Source organism: Lampris incognitus, chromosome 9 (genome assembly GCF_029633865.1).
Source record: "Lampris incognitus isolate fLamInc1 chromosome 9, fLamInc1.hap2, whole genome shotgun sequence".
Taxonomy (NCBI): Eukaryota; Metazoa; Chordata; class Actinopteri; order Lampriformes; family Lampridae; genus Lampris; species Lampris incognitus.
Genome location: NC_079219.1, coordinates 892,728 through 917,557, shown reverse-complemented (window position 1 = coordinate 917,557; position 24,830 = coordinate 892,728). Strand labels below are relative to the sequence as shown.

Genomic DNA, 24,830 nt, shown 5'->3' with positions numbered 1-24,830 from the left:
AAAGAACAAGAGGTCATGACATGTCAGCCGAGTAGTTGTGTTGTTTAAAAAGAACAAGAGGTCATGACAAGTCAGTTGAGTAGTTGTGTTGTTTAAAAAGAACAAGAGGTCATGACAAGTCAGTTGAGTAGTTGTGTTGTTTAAAAAGAACAAGAGGTCATGACAAGTCAGTCGAGTAGTTGTGTTGTTTAAAAAGAACAAGAGGTCATGACATGTCAGCCGAGTAGTTGTGTTGTTTAAAAAGAACAAGAGGTCATGACAAGGTCGCCGAGTAGTTGTGTTGTTTAAAAAGAACAAGAGGTCATGACATGTCAGCCGAGTAGCTGTGTTGTTTAAAAAGAACAAGAGGTCATGACATGTCAGCCGAGTAGTTGTGTTGTTTAAAAAGAACAAGAGGTCATGACATGTCAGCCGAGTAGTTGTGTTGTTTAAAAAGAACAAGAGGTCATGACAAGTCAGCCGAGTAGTTGTGTTGTTTAAAAAGAACAAGAGGTCATGACATGTCAGCCGAGTAGCTGTGTTGTTTAAAAAGAACAAGAGGTCATGACATGTCAGCCGAGTAGCTGTGTTGTTTAAAAAGAACAAGAGGTCATGACATGTCAGCCGAGTAGTTGTGTTGTTTAAAAAGAACAAGAGGTCATGACAAGTCAGCCGAGTAGCTGTGTTGTTTAAAAAGAACAAGAGGTCATGACATGTCAGCCGAGTAGTTGTGTTGTTTAAAAAGAACAAGAGGTCATGACAAGTCAGCCGAGTAGTTGTGTTGTTTAAAAAGAACAAGAGGTCATGACATGTCAGCCGAGTAGTTGTGTTGTTGGAAAAGAACAACAGGTCATGACAAGTCAGTTGAGTAGTTGTGTTGTTTAAAAAGAACAAGAGGTCATGACATGTCAGCCGAGTAGCTGTGTTGTTGGAAAAGAACAAGAGGTCATGACATGTCAGCCGAGTAGTTGTGTTGTTTAAAAAGAACAAGAGGTCATGACAAGTCAGCCGGGTAGTTGTGTTGTTTAAAAAGAACAAGAGGTCATGACAAGTCAGTTGAGTAGTTGTGTTGTTTAAAAAGAACAAGAGGTCATGACATGTCAGCCGAGTAGCTGTGTTGTTGGAAAAGAACAAGAGGTCATGACATGTCAGCCGAGTAGTTGTGTTGTTTAAAAAGAACAAGAGGTCATGACAAGTCAGCCGAGTAGTTGTGTTGTTTAAAAAGAACGAGAGGTCATGACATGTCAGCCGAGTAGTTGTGTTGTTTAAAAAGAACAAGAGGTCATGACAAGTCAGTTGAGTAGTTGTGTTGTTTAAAAAGAACAAGAGGTCATGACAAGTCAGTTGAGTAGTTGTGTTGTTTAAAAAGAACAAGAGGTCATGACATGTCAGCCGAGTAGTTGTGTTGTTTAAAAAGAACAAGAGGTCATGACAAGTCAGTTGAGTAGTTGTGTTGTTTAAAAAGAACAAGAGGTCATGACAAGTCAGTTGAGTAGTTGTGTTGTTTGAAAAGAACAAGAGGTCATGACAAGTCAGCCGAGTAGCTGTGTTGTTTAAAAAGAACAAGAGGTCATGACATGTCAGCCGAGTAGTTGTGTTGTTTAAAAAGAACAAGAGGTCATGACAAGTCAGTTGAGTAGTTGTGTTGTTTAAAAAGAACAAGAGGTCATGACATGTCAGCCGAGTAGCTGTGTTGTTGGAAAAGAACAAGAGGTCATGACATGTCAGCCGAGTAGTTGTGTTGTTTAAAAAGAACAAGCGGTCATGACAAGTCAGCCGAGTAGTTGTGTTGTTTAAAAAGAACAAGAGGTCATGACAAGTCAGCCGAGTAGTTGTGTTGTTTGAAAAGAACAAGAGGTCATGACAAGTCAGCCGAGTAGTTGTGTTGTTTAAAAAGAACAAGAGGTCATGCATGACATGTCAGCCGAGTAGTTGTGTTGTTTAAAAAGAACAAGAGGTCATGACAAGTCAGCCGAGTAGTTGTGTTGTTTAAAAAGAACAAGAGGTCATGACATGTCAGCCGAGTAGTTGTGTTGTTTAAAAAGAACAAGAGGTCATGACAAGTCAGCCGAGTAGTTGTGTTGTTTAAAAAGAACAAGAGGTCATGACAAGTCAGCCGAGTAGTTGTGTTGTTTAAAAAGAACAAGAGGTCATGACATGTCAGCCGAGTAGTTGTGTTGTTTAAAAAGAACAAGAGGTCATGACAAGTCAGCCGAGTAGTTGTGTTGTTTAAAAAGAACAAGAGGTCATGACATGTCAGCCGAGTAGTTGTGTTGTTTAAAAAGAACAAGAGGTCATGACAAGTCAGTTGAGTAGTTGTGTTGTTTAAAAAGAACAAGAGGTCATGACAAGTCAGCCGAGTAGTTGTGTTGTTTAAAAAGAACAAGAGGTCATGACAAGTCAGCCGAGTAGTTGTGTTGTTTGAAAAGAACAAGAGGTCATGACAAGTCAGCCGAGTAGTTGTGTTGTTTAAAAAGAACAAGAGGTCATGACAAGTCAGTCGAGTAGTTGTGTTGTTTAAAAAGAACAAGAGGTCATGACAAGTCAGTCGAGTAGTTGTGTTGTTTAAAAAGAACAAGAGGTCATGACAAGTCAGTTGAGTAGTTGTGTTGTTTAAAAAGAACAAGAGGTCATGACAAGTCAGTTGAGTAGTTGTGTTGTTTAAAAAGAACAAGAGGTCATGACAAGTCAGTAGTAAGCTAATATTTTTAATGCTAACTGGCACACAAGTGAATGACAAGTGACTGTGGCTGCAGCAGAAAATTCCTCTCACTGCCAACAAAATGCATTGAATGTGAAGGAAGCCTAGCAGTCCCTTCCTGTGCAGAGCCACACTACAGCCAAGCTGCACCTGAGACCAACCGATGCTCTACGAAGACAGAGAGCAGCAACTGACACATGTGAGAGGACATCTAAAAAGTATATCTCATCTCATCTCACCTCACCTCACCTCACCTCACCTCACCTCACCTCATCTCATCTCATCAGAACATCTAACAAGTATATATTAATGACAAAAAACTACATTTTAAGCGAGATTTCCCCCCCTTTTTTTGGATTCCCCTCCCCCCTTTTTCTCCCCAATTGTATTGGCCAATTACCCCACTCTTCTGAGCCATCCCGGTCTCTGCTCCACCCCCTCTGCCGAACTGCGGAGGGCTGCAGACTACCACATGCCTCCTCTGATACATGTGAAGTCACCAGCCACTTCTTTTCACCTGACAGTGAGGCATTTCACCAGAGGGACGTAGTGCGTGGGAGGATCATGCTATTCCCCCCTACCCCCAACAGGTGCCCCAACTGACCAGAGGAGGCGCTAGTGCAGCGACCAGGACACATACCCACATCCGGCGCCCCACCCGCAGACACAGCCGATTGTGTCTGTAGAGATGCCCGACTAAGCCGGAGGTAACACGGGGATTCAAACCAGCGATCCCCATTGATAGGCAACAGAATAGACCGCCACGCCACCCAGACACCCCTTAAGCGTTATTTTTGATTTGGTTTAAAGCTGCAAAAGTCAGGAAATTTAAATGGGCAGTTTCAAAGCAAACAGTCTCTCTATACCAGGGTGGGGCAACTCTGATGACAGAGTGGGCCGCAAAAATGTTCTCCTCACTACCAGAGGGCCAGATGGTGACCATGCACTTCCACCAGTAAGGTGCTGTCACCTCATCACTCAGCTAACAAATTATAGCTACTCATTTAATGAAAAGAATAAAATATAGACCAGTAATCAAAGTTTATTATACCAACATTTCTATTTAGCGAGCTTAACACAGAAACAAAATTTCCACATTCCTGAGTGATGCATCATTATTTAATTGCAATGAGGTCTCAAAAATCTTCATTCAGTAATGGTACAAAAGTTAACATTCACACTAAATGCAGCAGCTAATATTCATGTGTGTAGTGCATTTCTACTCTGCCCTCCCATTCCATGACGTTTCAAATAAACATGCATTTAGCTCCAAACAGTAAAACGGTAGATGGACTGTATTTTATAAGGCGCTTGTCTAGTCTACCAACCACTCAGTGTACTTTCTTACAATGTATGCCTCACATTCACCCACTCACACACACATTCATACACCGATGAAGCCCTTGAAACTCACCCACAGGTGGGTCAGTGTAAAGTCGTGTCTTCATGAGATACTTGTGACCTCTCTTGCTGACGTACAACAGACTGAATGTCAGTGTCGGTGTTTCTGCATGAGCTGGAACAGAGTTTCATCTGTCAGCTCGTTTCTCTCTTTTGACTTGATGTGCTTCATTGTTGAGAAGCGGCTCTTGCACATAGATGCAAGTGCTCCCAAACATGCTGCCATGGAGAGTGCAAAATCCCTGAGGAATGGAAAGCAGGACTCGGGTAGTTGTCTCCAAAATGAAATTCCTCTCTCATTGTGCTTTGCTTGAAAGAAGGAGTCGGACTGTAGTTCCCAAAGTTCAAGCTACAACTCTGGGGGTTGCTCACTGACAGCAGCAGAGAGGGGGTCAGTCAATAACACAGTTTGTGACTGCATGGCTTGGAAATCTTGAAAGTGTTCCTTGAACTGCTGCTGCCGTGTTTCTGTGTCTGCTCTGTGCTTGAGACAAGTTTTCTCACATCCGGGGGCATCGTTGCGCATCTCTTCACAGGCGGGAAAGTGTGCCACATTCAGATGGTCAGATGAAAAGCCTTCTCTGAACAGAGATCACTTACGCTTAAATGTGTTCATGTATGCATAGAGATGCGACACAGTTTGGCCTCTTCCCTGCAATGGCATATTAAGGTGATTATCATGCGAGGTAAGGAAGGCCATGTCGCAGAGAAAACCTGTATCCCTGAGTTTACTGCAGTAAGCACTCGTATCACATCGAATGCTGTCCTCCAACAACACAGGGATTTCAGTATGCAGTGCAAAAAAACCTTCAAGCACTTCCCGCGGCTCATCCATCTGATCTCAGTGTGCATCTGTGAATCCCCATAAGCGGCACTCACTTCATCAAAAAAGGCTCCAAACTTCCTATGATTGAGAGACCTGTTCCCCGCTCAAGTGAGATTGGTAACCTTGGTAACTAAATCCATGACATGGCTGAAGTTCATTGTCTTGGCACAGAGGGCCTCCTGTAAGAGCAAAATGAAATAGGATTTAGCCTATGATAAACATTCTCACAAAGAAAGCCCATTCATAACCATATATTAATAGTTGGCTAGCAGCAACGATACCCACCTGATATATGATGTGGTGCAATATTGGACAGTCAATGCCGCTCTGCTGGAGGAGCCCAGCAAATCCAGAGTGTCTTCCTCACATTGATGGTGCACCATCGGTAACAACAGCTGAAAGCTTTTTAAAGCCCTCATGCTCACTTACAACACTTTTAACGGCATTGAAAACATCCTTGCCCTTGGCAGTGTAATGCAAACACATCAATTTCTATAACTCCTCATGCACTTCAAATGAACTGCCAGTGGCTGTTGTGTAGAGAAGCTGGCTACATCCACCACATATATACTCTCATCCAACACTAAGGAGAAATACTTGCAGTCCTGCATGACTTGTCTTAGCTTTCCCTCCACATGACTTTGAATGGCAAACTTCTTCGCATCACTGTGCGACGGGACAGAGACCGTTTCGAAGTTCTTAGCCATGTTATCATCTCCAAAAGCTTTCACCATCTCTACTGCACATAGCTTTGCTTCAGCAAACTAAATGGAAACAGCACAAGACGCCTTGAGAGAGGACTCCAGTGTAGACGGGGTTTTGGTAAAAAGGCTCTGCTGTCTGTGTATTTTTCCTTTGAGGTCATTGATGATAGCGGCTCTGGCACCTCCACATGCCATATTTGTCTTTGTGCGTGGGACTGTAGTGGCGACTCAAGTTGAAATCCTTCATTGCTGATTTTGTTGCCAGGCACACTAAACACACTGGTTTGCCTTTGAATTCCATAAAAAGATGTTCTGTTTCCCATCTTGCCTGGAAGACACGGTCCTCTAGGTCAAGTTTTCTTTTTTTGCTGCTCATGTCTCTCCTCATCGCGTGTCGTTGCAAAACAGGCCCACTGAGACCAAGACAAGATCGTGGGCAAGCAGTTGCTTGGCTATAGGCCTCTTGTGTTTCGAGGGAACGCCCTCTATCAATGGACAGTATAATTACAATTGGGATCTGGTTCAGATGTGGTTAAATGGCCCACTTGCTTCCAACGCCTGTGAAACCACCAATCTATTGATATTTGGAAATTGACCTGTGGGCCGTACTGAGTGAGGACGGGGGCCGCCAGTTGTCAATGTCTTATATAGGTACTCAAGTCACCCTGATAGTTATTCCTTGAGCAAAACCTAATAAGACACTAATATTTCTCCCTTATAGGGATATTATGGGAGTGTGGCAGCAATTGATACTAGAGAGTGATGGGAGGGACAGGGAAAGAGAGGAGGGATGACAAATTTTTTACCATTAGGAATAGAACCGGTGACCTTGTGATTGTGAATGCCCTAGTGTACTGCCCGGTCCTTGGCTGGTAAGTAATTCTGGGTGGTGGCCATTGCTTAAGGCAAGGGGAGCACGATATGGACAAAATTTGATATTTCTATATTGTTCATTTATATTACAATATCGATATTATTGCAATATTCTTATACATATGTGAAAACACAAGTAATGGGAAAATGCATCAAAATCAATTCATAGCATATCAAGACTAGTGTTCTTACAACACAAGGGTTTATTTCACAACTGATATGACAGAACAGTCATATTTGACATGAATAAATAATGAATAGATAAATAAAGACAATGTCATCATAAAATGATGTCATGCTGGTACAGCACATAAAACAATTATAAAGACTATGTAAACACAACACAACATTGATGATATTTACCTCAGACTGGTGGTGCAGCTTAAAAACAATAAATAAATATGAAAATAAATGCCTTCACAAAAAATGGGACACATTTCCCATCAACTAACTGGTAGAGGACTACAGCTTAGGAAGGAAAAAAAAGCATGTCCATCATAGCTGGTTTTGGCCGTGAACGGTGGGCTGTAACTGTTTCCCCCTGTGCTAAACTGTCTTTCTGAGGGTGAGCTGGTTGCAGGGCTACAGAAATATTTTCTGACCAGCTCGCTCAGAGATGGGTAGCTCACTTGGTGATGCTACCACCAGGCCAGGGGATCCTTCTTGCTGTCATTGGAGGGGGTGAGGAGGTAGCTGTTGAGCTCAGCTGTGACTGCTTCCCCCTGATCCAGTACACCTGCTGTTGTGGTAGTACTGCTGCTCTTCACCTGACTCCCCAGTAATCTCTTGGCCTTCTTTGTAGGGTGGGGCTGAAACTCACTGGTCCTCATTCTGGGGCTCTGTGGGTCTGTTCTAAATGATCACAGAGTAAAAAATAAATAGTAAATTTGGCCTAATAAATTCGCAATTGTATGGAATTTTAGTTTTAGTATCCACAATGTATCCACACTGCTCTATACTTTCCAAAAATATTTTCTTTCCTAAAATGTACCTTTCTTGTGATTTCGGTCATCTCTGACTTCACTCTGGCCTTCATAGTGGGATCCTCTCCTCACTGATATATCTGGTTTTGAACCTGGAGTCCTTGAATGATGCCATGTCTAGAAGTCCTCTGTAGCTTGGTCACACTTCTGATTTAGGTACTGGAGGACTTTGGATTAGATAGAGTGGATGAGCTCAGTGTCCTCTTCATTCCAAATTAGGATTTGAGTAGTCAGAAGATGAAGGACAGGTTTACGGAAGCCACGCTGACACAGCGTCATCACCAGCAACCCCGCCTCCTGGAGCAAGCACCTGGAGTATTCCCTGAACACCATGGAAAGTTCTGCTACCGGTTTGTCCCCCTTTGAGTGTTCCCTCAGTTACCAACCCCCTCTGTTTCCCTGTCAGGAGTTGGAGGTGGTGGTCCCGTCCACCAGGGCCCATCTCCGCCGGTGTCGTTGCATCTGGAAGACCGCCTGAGCCATTATATGTTGCAGGCCACAAAGCGGTCCCGATGCAGTGCCAGCCGGTGGAGAGTGCCAGCCCCGGCCTATCATCCTGGCCAGAGGGTGTGGCTACTGGCCCAGGACCTGCCCCTCGATACGTTGGTCCCTACACCATTGACTGCATCATCAACCCCTCTGCGGTACGTCTCCTCCTCCCTGCCACACTCAAGATCCATCCTGTGTTTCATGTCTCTCACTTCAAACCAGTAGCCTCCATCCCCCTGTCTCCCCCGTCCAAGCTCCTCCACCTCCCAGGGTCCTCAACAGTGGCAATTTGGTCTGGGACATCAACCGACTGCTTGTTGTTTGCCGCCAGGGCCGGGATTAACAATACCTGGTGGACTGGGTTGGTTGCGGGCCCGAGGACCGCCGCTGGGTACCCTGATCCTACCTGGCCGATGGTGTCTCCCATAGGAGGGGGGGGTCCTGTTGTGGTTTCCCTGCCCTGAACTGCCTCGCTGTCACGTTCGAGCCACTCCTCCAGCTCAGACGCGCCAGGAACATCCGCGCGCTCGGTTCGCGCTCTGAGGAGACAAATGCTGCGCTGCACCAGGTGTTTGCCATCATCCATCAGGCACACCTGTGGCAATCAGGCAGCCCTCTACAAGAAGTCTCCCAGAATGCCTCTTCTGTACTTTGACGTACTGAACCCAGTGACCCTCCCTCCGCAACTTCCACGGCTGCCCGCGTCTCCCTTGCTCCTTGTGCCCAGCGACCATTACGTTTCCCCGGACCCCCTCCAGCGATCTGGAGGCGGTTCGGGGACAGGCCGCCAGACTGTTACACAGGGCCGACATACACACACACACACACACACACACACACACACACACACACACACACACACACACACACACACACACACACACACACACACACACCGTTCATACCTAGGGACAATTTAGTACGGCTGATTCACCTGACCTACATGTCTTTGGACTGTGGGAGGAAACCGGAGCCCCCGGAGGAAACCCACATAGACATGGGGAGAACATGCAAACTCCACACAGGATGACCCGGGATGACCCCCAAGGTTGGACTACCCTGGGACTCGAACCCAGGACCTTCTTACTGTGAGGCGACGGTGCTAACCACTGCGCCACTGTGTCACCCCCCGCCAAACATATTTCCATTATTACACGTAGGTAAGATTTTGCAAGTTAGATACCAGCTTTCATTACACACACGTAGTATAGCACACATCTCACAAACAGACCTCGCTATCCGCACCATACATTCCCCCCCCCCTTAAATTCCCCTATTATTATTTTGTGGCCGCTTGTTTACTTTATCCTGCATTAAAATTGCCTTTGGGTTTCTCAGTACTCTGTGTCCGTATACCTTTGGGTTTCGCTACACTGGTCTCTGGTCTTCATTCGACAGCCGTAACACTTCCACCAGCTGCTCTGCAAACCATCACGATTGTCTCCGGAACGCCTTGATGGCCTACCTACTCTGCCGCAAAACCGTGGATGTCTACACCTCCTTCCGCCAAGGAGCTTCAAACAGCGATCGCTCAGATGTGCAACAACAAAGCAGCTGGCCCCAACAGAATCCCTGCAGAACTGTATAAGTATGGAGGACTACCTCTTCAGAAGCAACTGTATGAAATCATCCTGCAGATCTGGGAAACCCGGACCGCACCAGCTGATTTCAGAGATGCAAACATCGTTTCCATTTTCAAAAAGGGGACCGAGGAGTGTGCGGCAATTACAGAAGAATTTCCCTCCTCTCAACAGCTGGGAAAATTCTGTCGTGGATCCCAGTGAATCGACTCACCACCCTGGCCGAAGAAGTTCTCCCAGAATCCAAAAGCTGTTTTTTATCCCAAAGAGAAACAATCGATATGATCTTTGCGGCATGACAGCTAGAAGGCAAGAGAACAACAGAAGACAATTTTTTTCATCTTTTTCGACCTCACAAAAACGTTTGATTCTCTTTCGAGAGCCATGTTGTGGGACGTGCTATCCAATTTTGGATGCCTTAACCACTTCATCCAGATAATTCGTGCCCTCCATGATGACATGAAAGGCTGTGTCTGTTTCCGTGGGACCCTTTCCGAGCCTTTCCCCATGGATTGTGGAGTAAAGCAAGGCTGTGTTCTAACACCTACGTTATTTTCCATGTACCTTGCTGCTCTCTTGAGGAAGATAGATCGGTCACTCGACAGTAAAGTCAACATCCGTTATCACTTCGATGGCAGCCTGTTCAATCTCCAGTGCATGAAGTCTAAGAACAAGACATCCACCAATGCCATTATTGAGCTTCAACATGCCGATGATAACGGTGCTCCTGCCATGACTCCAGAAGGTCTTCAGTCGATCACCAGCTCCTTTGTTCAGGCCTACAAAACGTTTGGCTTTTCTGTGAACATTAAGAAAACCAAAACACTTGCTGTTGTACCTCAGGATACTTCAGGAATTCCGCTTCAAATCACCATCCATGGCCGAGCTATAGAACAAGTTCAAATCTTTCAGTACCTTGGAAGTATCCTTGAATAAATGTGTAGTCTAGAACCGGATATCACCAACAGACTGAAAGCTGCCCACACTGCCTTTGGCCGACTTTCTCACCGCATTTTCTATGATTGTGAGCTCAAGACATCAACCAAAATCATGGTTTACCGTGCAGTGGTTCTTTGAACCCTCCTGTACGGCTGTGAAGCCTGGACCCTGTACAAGAACCAAATCCGTAAACTAGAATGCTTCCATCAGTAGAAACTGAGAAGTATTCTGGGAATTTCCTGGCAAGAACGGGTCACCAACAATCAAGTTCTCGAAAGAGCCGATCTCCTTTCCATCGAGATGACAATTGAACATCACCAGCTGCGGTGGCTTGGCCACATCCAGAGGATGCCAAACGACAGACGCCCAAAACAAATCCTATACTCCCAACTGACTGAAGGTCAAAGAAAAAGAGGAGCTCCCAAAAAACGCTACAAGGACTGTATCAAGGAAACGCTGATCACCTTCAACATCGACCCTAAGAACTGGGGAAAGTAGCGGAAAATCGAAAGCACTGGAGAGCTGCCTGCCTGCTTCCATCAAGGCTGAAACTGACAAACGAACGCATGCGGAAGAAAAGCGCCGCCGCCGAAATATCCGCCAAGAACAGAGAGTCGCAGGAACGGGTCCACCCCCTGCTATCCCCTGTCCACGCTGCTCCAGCCTCTTCTATTCTCAACCTGGACTGTCAAGCCATCTTCGTTTTTTTTTTATCACTTTAGTTTTTATTGAAGTTTTTAGGTCAATACAAACATGGCATCCGTATTCAGAAGTAAACATTGAATTATCTACATTTACTTGCACACAAGCCCAACAGGGCAACTCAAAACAAACAAACAAAAAAACACACAAAAAAATGAACTACATGAGCTTCCTGTGGGTCTAACTTTCCAGTCTTAAGTGTTGTCATGAATTATGTTGTCGCGTGTTTGCTCCTTAAACCATGTCCATTTCTTCCACTGGTCTTCCATCCGAGTTACTGTAAGTCTCAATTGATGAGTCAGTTTTTCCATTGTATGAATGTCTTCCACTATTTCCATCCATTGTCCTTGTGTGGGGGCGTCCACCTGGCACCATTTTCTTGTGATTGCCTTCTTAGCCGCAATCAGCAGTATCTTAACCAAACATCTATCACTTGGCCCTATATCATCGTTTTTAAAATTACAGAAATAGAGTCTCATATAGCTCTTAGGGAAGTCATATCCAATTACCTTTTGTATTACATCATGAACCATCTCCCAAAACATCGCTAGCTTATTACATTTCCAAAATATATGCGAGTGGTCTACATCCTCTGTTCCACATTTCCTCCAGCATGACAGTTTGGTGCTGGAGTATCTATTTTTGATTTTTGGTGTAATAAAAAATCGTATCAGATTTTTCCAGGAGAATTCCCTCCATATCCGCGAACTAGTGGAGGATTGATGAACTTTCCACATATTCTGCCAGTCCTCCTCTGTAATTTCTGTGCCAAATTCTAATCCCCATTTTTCTTTTATATATGTAGTTGAGTGTTTATTAGTTGTGAGAGCTTGATATAGTACAGATATAGTCCTAGATTTTCTCCCTTTATATGCGTTGATTATCATTTGAATCACACTGTTCACCTCCATGGAGGGTCCTCTCCTGATACGTTTGTTGTAATAATCCCTTAATTGTAAATATCTAAAGAAGTCATGATTCTCCAAATCAAACTTGTCTTTCATACCCTGAAAACTCTCCATCTCCCCTTTTTCCTCTAGAGTGCACCATGCTGTGATTCCCCAGTTAACCCACAGTTTAAAAACTGTATCATGCCTCGCTGGAGTAAAGTCTCTATCATATGCTACCCATCTCAATAACTGTATCTCATCTTGTAATTTGTTGATTTTAATCAATTTAAACCATAACTCCAGTGTAAATAATGTGACTGAATCCATGTGGGTTTTTGTTTTCTTGTATACTTCTTTATCCCCTAAAATATTCTGGATAGGGTACCCACCATATTTCCTTTCCATGACTTTCCGCTTGGCCATGTAATCTTGCCTACACCAGTCAACAGCATATCTCAGTTGGGCAGCTTTGAAATATTCTTTTAGATTTGGTAAACCCATACCTCCCTTTTCCTTTGAGAGTTGGAGAGTTTCATACCTTACTCTGGGCTTCTTCCCTCCCCAAATAAATCTAGATATTGTCCTATCCCACCTATCAAATTGAGCTTGAGTCACCTCTACAGGCAATGATTGGAATAGATAAAGAAGCCTTGGTAGAATATTCATTCTGTCTCAATTCTTGAGCTGAAGTCAAGTGGCAGAGTGGACCATCTATCAATATCCTTTTGCATCACATCGTTGATCTTGCCGTAATTTGCTTTATGTAATTTAGACAATTCCTTGGTAATGTAAATTCCCAAATATTTGATTTTGTTTAGATTCCAGTTAAAGTAAAATTTTCCCTTGAATTCTGTGGTTGGAGTATAATTGAGAACTAGCACTTGTGTTTTTGAGATGTTAATTTTATATCCAGATAAATGACCATATAGTTCTAGTAGCTTCATTAGTTGAGGGAGTGATGTATGTGGTTGCTCAAGATAGGCTATGACATCATCAGCAAATAGCCCCACCTTGTGGACAGTGCCATTCACTGTCACTCCATTAATTCCTTCATTTTGGCGAATGGCCTCCGCTAAAGGCTCAATGAATAACGCGAACAGTGTCGGAGACAAACAGCATCCTTGTCTTGTCGACCTCTGCAAACTGAACTTGTTCGTTAAACTCACGTTTATTTTAATCCGAGCATTAGGTTGTTGATATAATGTTTTAATGCACTGTATTGACTTATTACTGAACCCTAGTCGTTCCAATACTGCATACAAAAAATTCCAAGACACCCGATCGAATGCTTTTTCTGCATCTAAACTTACTAATAGTGTAGCTTGTTTTCTCTTACTCGCTTGATCAACAATATGCAATGTCCTTCTGATATTATCATGCGTTTGTCTTTCTCTCATGAATCCTGTTTGATCTTCATCTATCAAATCACCTATGAATGAGTTTAACCTTTTGGAGATAATTGTCGTATATATTTTATAATCTACATTTAATCATGAAATAGGTCTGTAGCTCCCACAATATTCTTTATCCTTTCCCGGTTTTGGAATGACTGTGATTATTGCCTCTGACCATGATGGTGGTATCTTATTATTGTGAAGTGTCCAATTGAAGGATCTCAGAAGTATCGGTGCCAGCTCTTCCCTAAACACTTTGTACCATTCTGCAGGGGTATCCATCGCTGCCCGGGCTTCTATTGTTTTTCAAAGAATTTATTGCATCTATCACCTCTTCCATCTTGATGTCAGCTGTTAATTTGTCATTTTGGAGCCGGCCAATTGAGGGTAAATCTAATGAATTCAAAAAGGTATTAATTTTCGCTTCGGGTGCAGGTGTGGGTTGTGAATATAGCTCTTTATAATATCCCAAAAATATGTCCTCTATGCTTTCTGGTATATTCGTTAACTCGTTTGAATGGGGGTCTCTGATCTTATGTATATTGCCAACTGCTTGCTGTTGGCGAATACGTTTTGCCAACAGTTTAGTTGCGCGCGGGCCTGTTTCATAATATCTTTGTTTGAGAAACAAGCTTTTTTTCTCAACTTCATCTAACAGTTCTTTAGTAATGTCTGACTTAGCCGATTTGATTTGCTCCAACACCACGGGGTTTCCCGCAGTCTGGTATTCCCTCTCCATTTCTCTTAACCTGTCCGTATTCTTTCTGGATATAATTGATCTTGCCTTTTTGATCAATGCTGAATGCGCTATTAACTTTCCCCTGATGACCGCCCTCATGGCATCCCAAAATATCGTTGGGTCTACTTCCCCATTGCTGTTTTCTTCTAGATATGTCCGAATATCCGCCTTTAACATAATCTTACTCTGCTCACTATTCAGTAGACCCACATTAAACCTCCAAACCGTATTTCGCTTTCTACAATTCAAATTAATTTCTAAATGTACTGGATTGTGATCTGAGATATCCGCCCCTCCAATCCCACACTCCTTTACTCTGTAAATATCGTCTTTGCTCATAAGGAAATAGTCTATCCTTGAATGAACTTTATGTACAGCTGAGTAATGTGTATAGTCTTTTTCCTGAGGGTGGAATTGTCTCCACACATCATCCATCCCCATCTCTTCCAGTGATATATTTACAAATCGAGTGACCTGTGTTTTAGTCCTTTTGATACTGGTCGTATCCATTTTGTGATTCAAAACGACATTCAAATCTCCCCCACAAATTAAGACCCCCTCTGACTCGTTTGCTATCTCATCAAACAAAGATTTAAAAAATCTTTTATCACTTTCAGGAGGGGTGTATATATTTACCAATGTCACTGGTTTGTTCTCTAACCTCCCCTTCACTATAATATATCTCCCCTCCTTGTCTCCAATCTCCCTATCATAATCGAATTGAGTTTTGTTTGATATTAAAATTGCAACACCTCTCCTGCGCCCTTCCTTGTAGGAGCTATAATATGAATGTCTGTACCCATATTTCTTAAGTTTCCCATGCTCTACCTGTGTTAAATGGGTCTCTTGGAGGAATATGATTTGTACATCCTCCTTTTTTAGCTTAATCATAACCTTTTCCCTCTTCTTTAACATATTTAGACCATTAACATTCAGCGACGTTATTTTAGTAGTGTGAACCATCTAGACATCTTGATACTCTTTTTCCATATATTCCCACAGAGCTCCAAACAAAAAAACTACAAATATAAAACACATTAATCAACAACAAAAATAACTTCCAACTAAAGGGGCCTAACCACCCCGAGTCCCCGTTGGTAGGTGAAGGGGAAATCCTTTTCAGAAAGGGCCCCACTCTAGACTTGACATTTTGCCCATCACATGGGATAAGCCTACAGCCTTGTCTAGGCATGTCCAACGTTTGGCAACCGTATAGCCTACCTCTCTCCGTGGCATGTGATGAAAAAGCCTTTTGTAATGGAGCTCAACTCAGTCAGAACGATACCAATCCTACTTTCTCCGATAGGCCCGGAGCTTCTCTTTCGCTCGCTGTGCAGCTTCACCTCTTCCTTTCGCGCCTTGGACTCGTTGCCACCCTGCTCGCGTCCCAGTCGCCTCCACCTGCTCTGTGGCCGTGGTTGCCGTGTCATCGTCTGGTATCTCCATGTCGCAGCCTCTCGTCTTCATGTCCATCGCAGCTTCCCTGGCATTGTCGTATGTCTTCGTTCCGTTGTTCCAGTGGATCCTTATTTTGGCGAGGGGTGTCTGGAAACGAATTCCTTTACCCTTGAGCACTTTCTTAATGCCCAAATATGATTTTCTTTTCCGGACCACTTCAGCTGCGTAATCGTGATCAAAGTAAATACGTTTGTCCCCTAACTCTATCTTATTCTTTTCCCGTGCTTTCTTGAGAATCATGTCTTTTATATCAAACTGTTGAAAGGTCACCACTAGTGACCTGGGGGGAGCTGTCGGAGGGGGTTTCTGAGCGAGGGCTCTGTGAGCTCTTTGTATCTGGAGATTGGTCCCTTCTTCTAAGTCAAGTTGAGTGTTCAAGAGCTGTTCCACGTACTGGGTAATGGAGCCTCCCTCCGTTTCCTCTGGCACCCCAAAGATTCGAATATTGTTCCTCCTTGACCTCCCTTCCAGGTCCATTATTTTTCTTGCATCTGGCGCGTTTGGATCGACATGTCCATTAGTAGTTCTGGCGAGTCCGCCTGCCATTCCTCTGAAGAGACATGGGAAACTAAAAGGAAACGTAAACACGGTACAAATTCAATTAAGATGATAGCTTACGGTCTCCGGGTGGTGTGGTGGTCTATTCCGTTGCCTACCAACACGGGGATCACCCTACAGAGACAACTGGTCGTGTCTGCGAGAGGGAAGCCGGATGTGGCTATGTGTCCTGGTCGCTGCACTAGCACCTCCTCTGGTTGGTCGGGGCGCCTGTTTGAGGGGAGGGGGAACTGGGGGGAATAACGTGATCCTCCCACGTGCTACGTCCCCCTGGTGAAACTCCTCACTGTCAGGTGAAAAGAAGCGGCTGGTGACTCCACGTGTATGGGAGGAGACACGTGGTAGTCTGCCGCTCTCCCCGGATCAGCAGAGGGAGCAGCGACCGGGACGGCTCAGAAGAGTGGGGTACTTGGCTGGATACAATTGGGGAGAAAAGGGGGGACACGCCCGTACTGGGCCGCTGCTCTCTTGATTGATTCAGCTTTATCAGCCGCTTTAACGTTTTTCTCGGACCTTTTTTCAACATGACGTTTTACACTTGAAGTTTGACACACAACATTTTCGCAGTAGAGTGCACACAGCTCAGTCCTTTTGTAACTCCCTATCATATTACAATAGTTCATTTACATGTATGGGTACTTGTGCCTAATTCGGTACTGTCACTTTAAGAGACCGTGACTACGTCAGGCTTGTGGGCGGTACTCTTCTGCGTTACATTCTGTGCGAGCTGGCAGGTCACCAGTCGTTACCGTGATCGCAAGCCTGAACATTTTTATTTCTTATATTAGGTAAGCATGCGTAAACCTATCAGTACCATGTGTAACAGATTTTGTGTTGAATATCTTAAGTACCCTGAAAAGTAAAAGTTTAAATGTCGTGGTCCATAAATATATTTGCAACGTTGGTGTGACTAGCCTATGGTTGCTAGCCTTCACCACACTATGTGTAGCTAGTTAGCGTTAGCCGCAACATGGGAATGTAAGTCTTTGCTATACTGTGGTTTTAATGTCTTCTAGAGGTTGATGCATTTCGGTAATGTTTACAAATGTTCACATTAGGTTGGTTTTGTTTTGTTCTGTGCGTAGAAAGTATCGTAGGTGGTAATTTTCTTAATGTTAATTTCAACCGTAGTATGTATTTTGCAATAGCAGTTAAACCGGTACTCTCCTGCATGAGATTCTATGCAGCTGGCAGGTCACCAGTCGTTACCCTGATTGAAAGCCTGAATATTTTTGTTTCTTATATTAGCAAACTGGTGTTTGGACACGGCCCACAACCTAGCCATTAAGGTTGGGTCTTCCCGCTATTCCACTTTGGGACCGAAAAAGTGGGACAAAGTAATGCTCAAGAGTATTTATTTTGTTGGTTTTGAAAATGTTCAGTCTTGAACTTTTTTCTGGGTAGACGAATGATGATGAGCAAACTGTCTTGCTAGCTAGCTAGCTCGGCGCCAGCATGATGTAAACAAAGAGAGCGGAAACATACAAGCAGTACTATTTCGAAGTGGAACTACGTCACATAGCCTAGTGCATGTAGCGCACTTGTTTGTTCAAGATGGCTGAAGTAGGTTGTCAGTTGTTCTTGATGTAAAGCGAAGCAGAAAACTAGTGAGCTGTACTACAGCCTCACTACTGTTGTAATACTGCGCCAATACATCCATGTGCTGCGCTCGTGCACAGGTCAGAGGGAGGGGGAGAAGCATGATAGACCACGTCACTTGTGTGCACTCTCTTCCTGTCAAAAACAATCGGGGGTCGGGGGTCCCTACAGACACGATTAGCCGTGTCTGCGGGTGGGAAGCCGGATGTGGGTATGTGTCTTGGTCACTGCATTAGCGCCTCCTCTGGTCGGTCGGGGCGCCTGTTCGGGGGGGGGGGGAGAACTGGGGGGAATAGCGTGATCCTCCCACACGTTACATCCTCCTGTCGAAATTCCTCACTGTCACGTGAAAAGAAGCAGCTGGTAACGCCACATGTATTGGAGGAAACGTGGTAGTCTGCAGCCCTCCCTAGGTTGGCTGAGGGGGTGGAGCAGTGACTGGGGCAGCTCGGAAGAGTGGGGTAATCGGCCAGATACAATTAGGGAGAAAAAGGGAGAAAAATAAAAAAAGCTGTATTTTAAGACTAATTCATAATTATTTCAGTATTATTTTAAAACGAACTGTTCGTTTAGTTCACTATTAGGCTATATTTATATTAAAATGTTTTTTTATAAAAAAAGTATGTAATTATTTTTTTTTATTGAATTGCTCTGCGTGCTCTTGTTAATGGCCTCGTGTGCCACCATGGGCACGCGTGCCATAGGTTGGTGACCCCTGGTCTAATTCATGCTTCCTGCGAGGATGTTCTCATGAATGGTTCGTATGATATCGTACGAAAAGTAGTGCACGGAAATTCGTATGTATTCCACGTAATTCTGGGCCATGCCTAACCCGAACCTTAACCCCCCCCATCCGCAGAACAGCGCCCCCACCCCGCCGTAGCGCCCCCCCCCCTGCCTCCCCGGGCACCCTAACCCCCTCCGCAGAACAGCTCCCTGCCCCCCCCCCCCCCGCAGGCTGCCCCCCCCGCAGGCTCGCCCCTCTGAAAGGCCCCCCCCCACAGAACAGCCCCCCCTGTGGGGGTAGGCCGGGCGCCCCCCCCCCCCCCGCAGAGGATTGCGCATGTGCTCTGAATTGCAAAATTTCGTAGGATATCTACAAAAAATTGGGCATTACTTTTTGTACGATATCATACGCACCTTTCATGAGAATGCGTTGTTCCTGCCTACCCAGGTTTATGTGTGTAGTCTAGGTCATTGTTTCCTTCCTGCCAACTGGCATTTCAACCAGCAGGGATGACAAAAATGTTGGCAAAAGAGGCATTTCTCCGTAGATTGCCGTTATAATCTAAGGCTGTGAAATGTCGTAATTACAATATTTCCGCTGTCCGTTCAGCATCCAAACTTAAAACAAATAATCAAAGCTTTTGTCAGAAAATCCAAACAGTTGTTGCCTAAAATTACCCTAAATTGTTTTTGAAAAAAAATCCATATTAATCATGATACCAAAGAACGTTAGAATAACTTTCATGATAAAAGTCCCCAAATCCGTGTATAGATCTCCCCATGGATTCGATCTTTTGATGCCAAAAGTACAATAAGTCACTATGGAATCCCACGTCTGAACTAACACATATGTTTACTGTTTACAGCACTTCAACACCCATCTTCCACACGAAGTATTTCCTGGTATTACAATGTAACTCATTTTTTAAATCATGATGAAAATCGTGGGTCACAGAAATTTGAATCAGTTCATCTGGACACAACGTTACTGAGAATGAAATGTAAATCTTCAGCTACATTTGATTATGAAAATAACCAGGCTATAGGTAGGTAGCCTATGATTCTGTTCAGCTCCAGCATGGTTTACTCGTACATGAGTACATATAGGGTGAGGTAGCCTCTAATTCTGTGGGTGGCCTGCTTGCAGGGACTCTTAATTTGACGGGCAGTATAATTCATACAGCAAGGTGCCACCACTCAAGATGAAATTAAATCTCATTGTTGTGTTTCTGGTCCTGTTTTGATTCCTTGGGTAGCATATTTTCATCCAGAATCCTACTGATGTCTCCCTGAAATGACTACTTGCCCTCTTTGATTGAGCCAAAAATTGGCTTCAAGGCACGCGAGTAGAAACTAATTAGGTCATTGCTTCTAGGTTTGAATATGATTTCTATGGTTTTATCTCTTTTGTATTGAAGAATGACACCGGTGGAGTGTCTGAGCATTACATCTGTGTGACGGCATGCATCACTCTTCCAGCAGACTGCATGCCACTACTAGCAGAACAACCATACAAAAACGCAAATGCCAGAAACGTTTCTTACAGGCTCTCGATGTTCCGAGCTGCCAACCCATATTATGTATTTAAGTCACGTTGCCTATTCCTTTCACAGCCACAAGATTTGTTTTTCACTATGTCTGTCTCTTTGTCTGTCCCTCACTCCGTCCCAATACCTCTCACCCTCCCTCTCAGTTTTCGCCCTAATCCACACTTTTCCTTTCTGTCGCTGTCTCTCTTCCTCTCTCTGTCTCTGTTTATCTGTCCCTCATCCCACCAGTTGTCCTACGGCTCTAGCTCACCAGCTCTGTCCAACAGACAGCGGTTCCCCACGTTCTTCCGGACTCACCCGTCGGCCACGCTCCACAACCCCACCCGGGTGCAGCTGTTCCAGAAGTGGAAGTGGACCCGCATTGCCACCATCCAACAGACCACCGAAGTGTTCACCTCGGTCTGTAAACGCTTACCTTCGTCAATTTTATACCGTACATGTTATTACCTCTCTGCCTCAACTTTCTCTCTCTCTTACTCAACTTTCTCTCTCTCTGACTCAACTTTCTGTCTCTCAGATTCAACTTTCTCTCTCAGACTCAACTTTCTCTCTCTCTGACTCAACTTTCTCTCTCTGACTCAACTTTCTCTCTCTGACTCAACTTAATCTCTCTCTGACTCAACTTTCTCTCTCTCAGACTCAACTTAATCTCTCTCTGACTCAACTTTACCTCTGTCTGTCTCAACTTTATCTCTCCCTGTCTCAACTTTATCTCTCTCTGACTCAACTTTATCTCTCTCTGTCTCAATTTTATCGCTCTCTGTCTCAACTTTAGTCCTCTCTGACTCAACTTTATCTCTGTCTCAACTTTATCTCTCTCTGACTCAACTCTATCGCTCTGTCTCAACTTTATCCCTCTCTGACTCAACTTTATCTGTCTGACTCGACTTTATCTTTGTCTGACTCAACTTTATCTCTCTGTCTCAACTTTATCTCTGTCTGACTCAACTTTATCTCTCTCTGTCTCAACTTTATCTCTCTCTGTCTCAACTTTATCTCTCTCTGACTCAACTTTATCTCTCTCTGTCTCAACTTTCTCTCTCTCTGACTCAACTCTATCGCTCTGTCTCAACTTTATCCCTCTCTGACTCAACTTTATCTCTGTCTGACTCGACTTTATCTTTGTCTGACTCGACTTTATCTTTGTCTGACTCAACTTTATCTCTGTCTGACTCGACTTTATCTTTGTCTGACTCGACTTTATCTTTGTCTGACTCAACTTTATCTCTCTGTCTCAACTTTATCTCTCCCTGTCTCAACTTTATCTCTCTCTGACTCAACTTTATCTCTCTCTGTCTCAATTTTATCGCTCTCTGTCTCAACTTTAGTCCTCTCTGACTCAACTTTATCTCTGTCTGTCTCAACTTTATCTCTCTCTGACTCAACTCTATCGCTCTGTCTCAACTTTATCCCTCTCTGACTCATCTTTATCTCTGTCTGACTCGACTTTATCTTTGTCCGACTCAACTTTCTCTCTGTCTCAACTTTATCTCTGTCTGACTCAACTTTATCTCTCTCTGTCTCAACTTTATCTCTCTCTGTCTCAACTTTATCTCTCTCTGACTCAACTTTATCTCTCTCTGTCTCAACTTTCTCTCTCTCTGACTCAACTCTATCGCTCTGTCTCAACTTTATCCCTCTCTGACTCAACTTTATCTCTGTCTGACTCGACTTTATCTTTGTCTGACTCGACTTTATCTTTGTCTGACTCGACTTTATCTTTGTCTGACTCGACTTTATCTCTGTCTGACTCGACTTTATCTTTGTCTGACTCGACTTTATCTTTGTCTGGCTCAACTTTATCTCTGTCTGACTCAACTTTATCTCTGTCTGACTCAACTTTATCTCTCTCTGTCTCAACTTTATCGCTCTCTGTCTCAACTTTAGTCCTCTCTGACTCAACTTTATCTCTGTCTGTCTCAACTTTATCTCTCTCTGACTCAACTCTATTGCTCTGTCTCAACTTTATCTCTCTCTGTCTCAACTTTATCTCTGTCTGACTCAACTTTATCTCTGTCTGACTCAACTTTATCTCTGTCTGACTCAACTTTCTCTCTCTCTGACTCAACTTTCTGTCTCTCTGACTCAACTTTCTGTCTCTCAGATTCAACTTTCTCTCTCAGACTCAACTTTCTCTCTCTCTGACTCAACTTTCTCTCTCTGACTCAACTTTCTCTCTCTGACTCAACTTAATCTCTCTCTGACTCAACTTTCTCTCTCTCAGACTCAACTTAATCTCTCTCTGACTCAACTTTACCTCTGTCTGTCTCAACTTTATCTCTCTCAGACTCAACTTTATCTCTCTGTCTCAACTTTATCCCTCTCTGACTCAACTCTATCGCTCTCTGTCTCAACTTTATCCTCTCTGACTCAACTTTATCTCTGTCTGTCTCAACTTTATCTCTCTCTGACTCAACTCTATCGCTCTGTCTCAACTTTATCCCTCTCTGACTCAACTTTATCTCTGTCTGACTCGACTTTATCTTTGTCTGACTCAACTTTATCTCTCTGTCTCAACTTTATCTCTCCCTGTCTCAACTTTATCTCTCTCTGACTCAACTTTATCTCTCTCTGTCTCAATTTTATCGCTCTCTGTCTCAACTTTAGTCCTCTCTGACTCAACTTTATCTCTGTCTGTCTCAACTTTATCTCTCTCTGACTCAACTTTCTCTCTCTCTGACTCAACTTTATCCCTCTCTGACTCAACTTTATCTGTCTGACTCGACTTTATCTTTGTCTGACTCAACTTTATCTCTCTGTCTCAACTTTATCTCTGTCTGACTCAACTTTATCTCTCTCTGTCTCAACTTTATCTCTCTCTGACTCAACTTTATCTCTCTCTGTCTCAACTTTCTCTCTCTCTGACTCAACTCTATCGCTCTGTCTCAACTTTATCCCTCTCTGACTCAACTTTATCTCTGTCTGACTCGACTTTATCTTTGTCTGACTCGACTTTATCTTTGTCTGACTCAACTTTATCTCTGTCTGACTCGACTTTATCTTTGTCTGACTCAACTTTATCTCTCTGTCTCAACTTTATCTCTCCCTGTCTCAACTTTATCTCTCTCTGACTCAACTTTATCTCTCTCTGTCTCAATTTTATCGCTCTCTGTCTCAACTTTAGTCCTCTCTGACTCAACTTTATCTCTGTCTGTCTCAACTTTATCTCTCTCTGACTCAACTCTATCGCTCTGTCTCAACTTTATCCCTCTCTGACTCATCTTTATCTCTGTCTGACTCGACTTTATCTTTGTCTGACTCAACTTTATCTCTCTGTCTCAACTTTATCTCTGTCTCACTCAACTTTATCTCTCTCTGTCTCAACTTTATCTCTCTGTCTCAACTTTATCTCTCTCTGACTCAACTTTATCTCTCTCTGTCTCAACTTTCTCTCTCTCTGACTCAACTCTATCGCTCTGTCTCAACTTTATCCCTCTCTGACTCAACTTTATCTCTGTCTGACTCGACTTTATCTTTGTCTGACTCGACTTTATCTTTGTCTGACTCAACTTTATCTCTGTCTGACTCGACTTTATCTTTGTCTGACTCGACTTTATCTTTGTCTGGCTCAACTTTATCTCTGTCTGACTCAACTTTATCTCTGTCTGACTCAACTTTATCTCTCTCTGTCTCAACTTTATCGCTCTCTGTCTCAACTTTAGTCCTCTCTGACTCAACTTTATCTCTGTCTGTCTCAACTTTATCTCTCTCTGACTCAACTCTATTGCTCTGTCTCAACTTTATCCCTCTCTGTCTCAACTTTATCTCTCTCTGTCTCAACTTTATCTCTGTCTGACTCAACTTTATCTCTGTCTGACTCAACTTTATCTCTGTCTGACTCAACTTTATCTCTCTCTGTCTCAACTTTATCTCTCTGTCTCAAACTTTATCTCTCTGACTCCACTTTATCTCTCTCTGTCTCAACTTTATCTCTGTCTGACTCAACTTTATCTCTCTCTGTCTCAACTTTATCGCTCTCTGTCTCAACTTTAGTCCTCTCTGACTCAACTTTATCTCTGTCTGACTCAACTTTATCTCTCTCTGTCTCAACTTTATCTCTCTGTCTCAAACTTTATCTCTCTGACTCCACTTTATCTCTCTCTGTCTCAACTTTATCTCTGTCTGACTCAACTCTATCTCTCTCTGTCTCAACTTTATCGCTCTCTGTCTCAACTTTAGTCCTCTCTGACTCAACTTTATCTCTGTCTGACTCAACTTTATCTCTCTCTGTCTCAACTTTATCTCTCTGTCTCAAACTTTATCTCTCTGACTCCACTTTATCTCTCTCTGTCTCAACTTTATCTCTGTCTGACTCAACTTTATCTCTCTCTGTCTCAACGTTATGTCTGTCTCAACTTTATCTCTGTCTGACTCAACTTTATCTTTGTCTGACTCAACGTTATCTCTCTCTGTCTCAACTTTATCTCTCTCTGTCTGAACTTTATGTCTCTGTCTCAACTTTATCTCTGCCTGACTCAACTTTATCGCTCTGTCTCAACTTTATCCCTCTCTGACTCAACTTTATCTCTGTCTGACTCAACTTTATCTCTCTGTCTCAACTTTATCTCTGTCTGACTCAACTTTATCTTTGTCTGACTCAACGTTATCTCTCTCTGTCTCAACTTTATCTCTCTCTGTCTCAACTTTATGTCTCTGTCTCAACTTTATCTCTGTCTGACTCAACTTTATCTCTCTCTGTCCCCACCTTATCTCTCTGTCTCAAACTTCATCTCTCTCTG

At 43.6% G+C, this 24,830-nt stretch overlaps 1 protein-coding gene across 2 annotated transcripts in view; it reads left to right on the top strand.

Annotated features, from left to right (window-relative positions):
• Window positions 1–24,830, top strand: part of gabbr1a (gamma-aminobutyric acid (GABA) B receptor, 1a) — a 257,938-nt gene that overhangs the window by 94,489 nt on the left and 138,619 nt on the right. For both annotated transcript variants that reach the window (XM_056286387.1, XM_056286388.1), the window contains one exon: window positions 20,320–20,490. In XM_056286387.1, coding sequence (XP_056142362.1) covers window positions 20,320–20,490 — 171 coding nt within the window. The remainder of the gene's footprint in view (window positions 1–20,319; window positions 20,491–24,830) is intronic.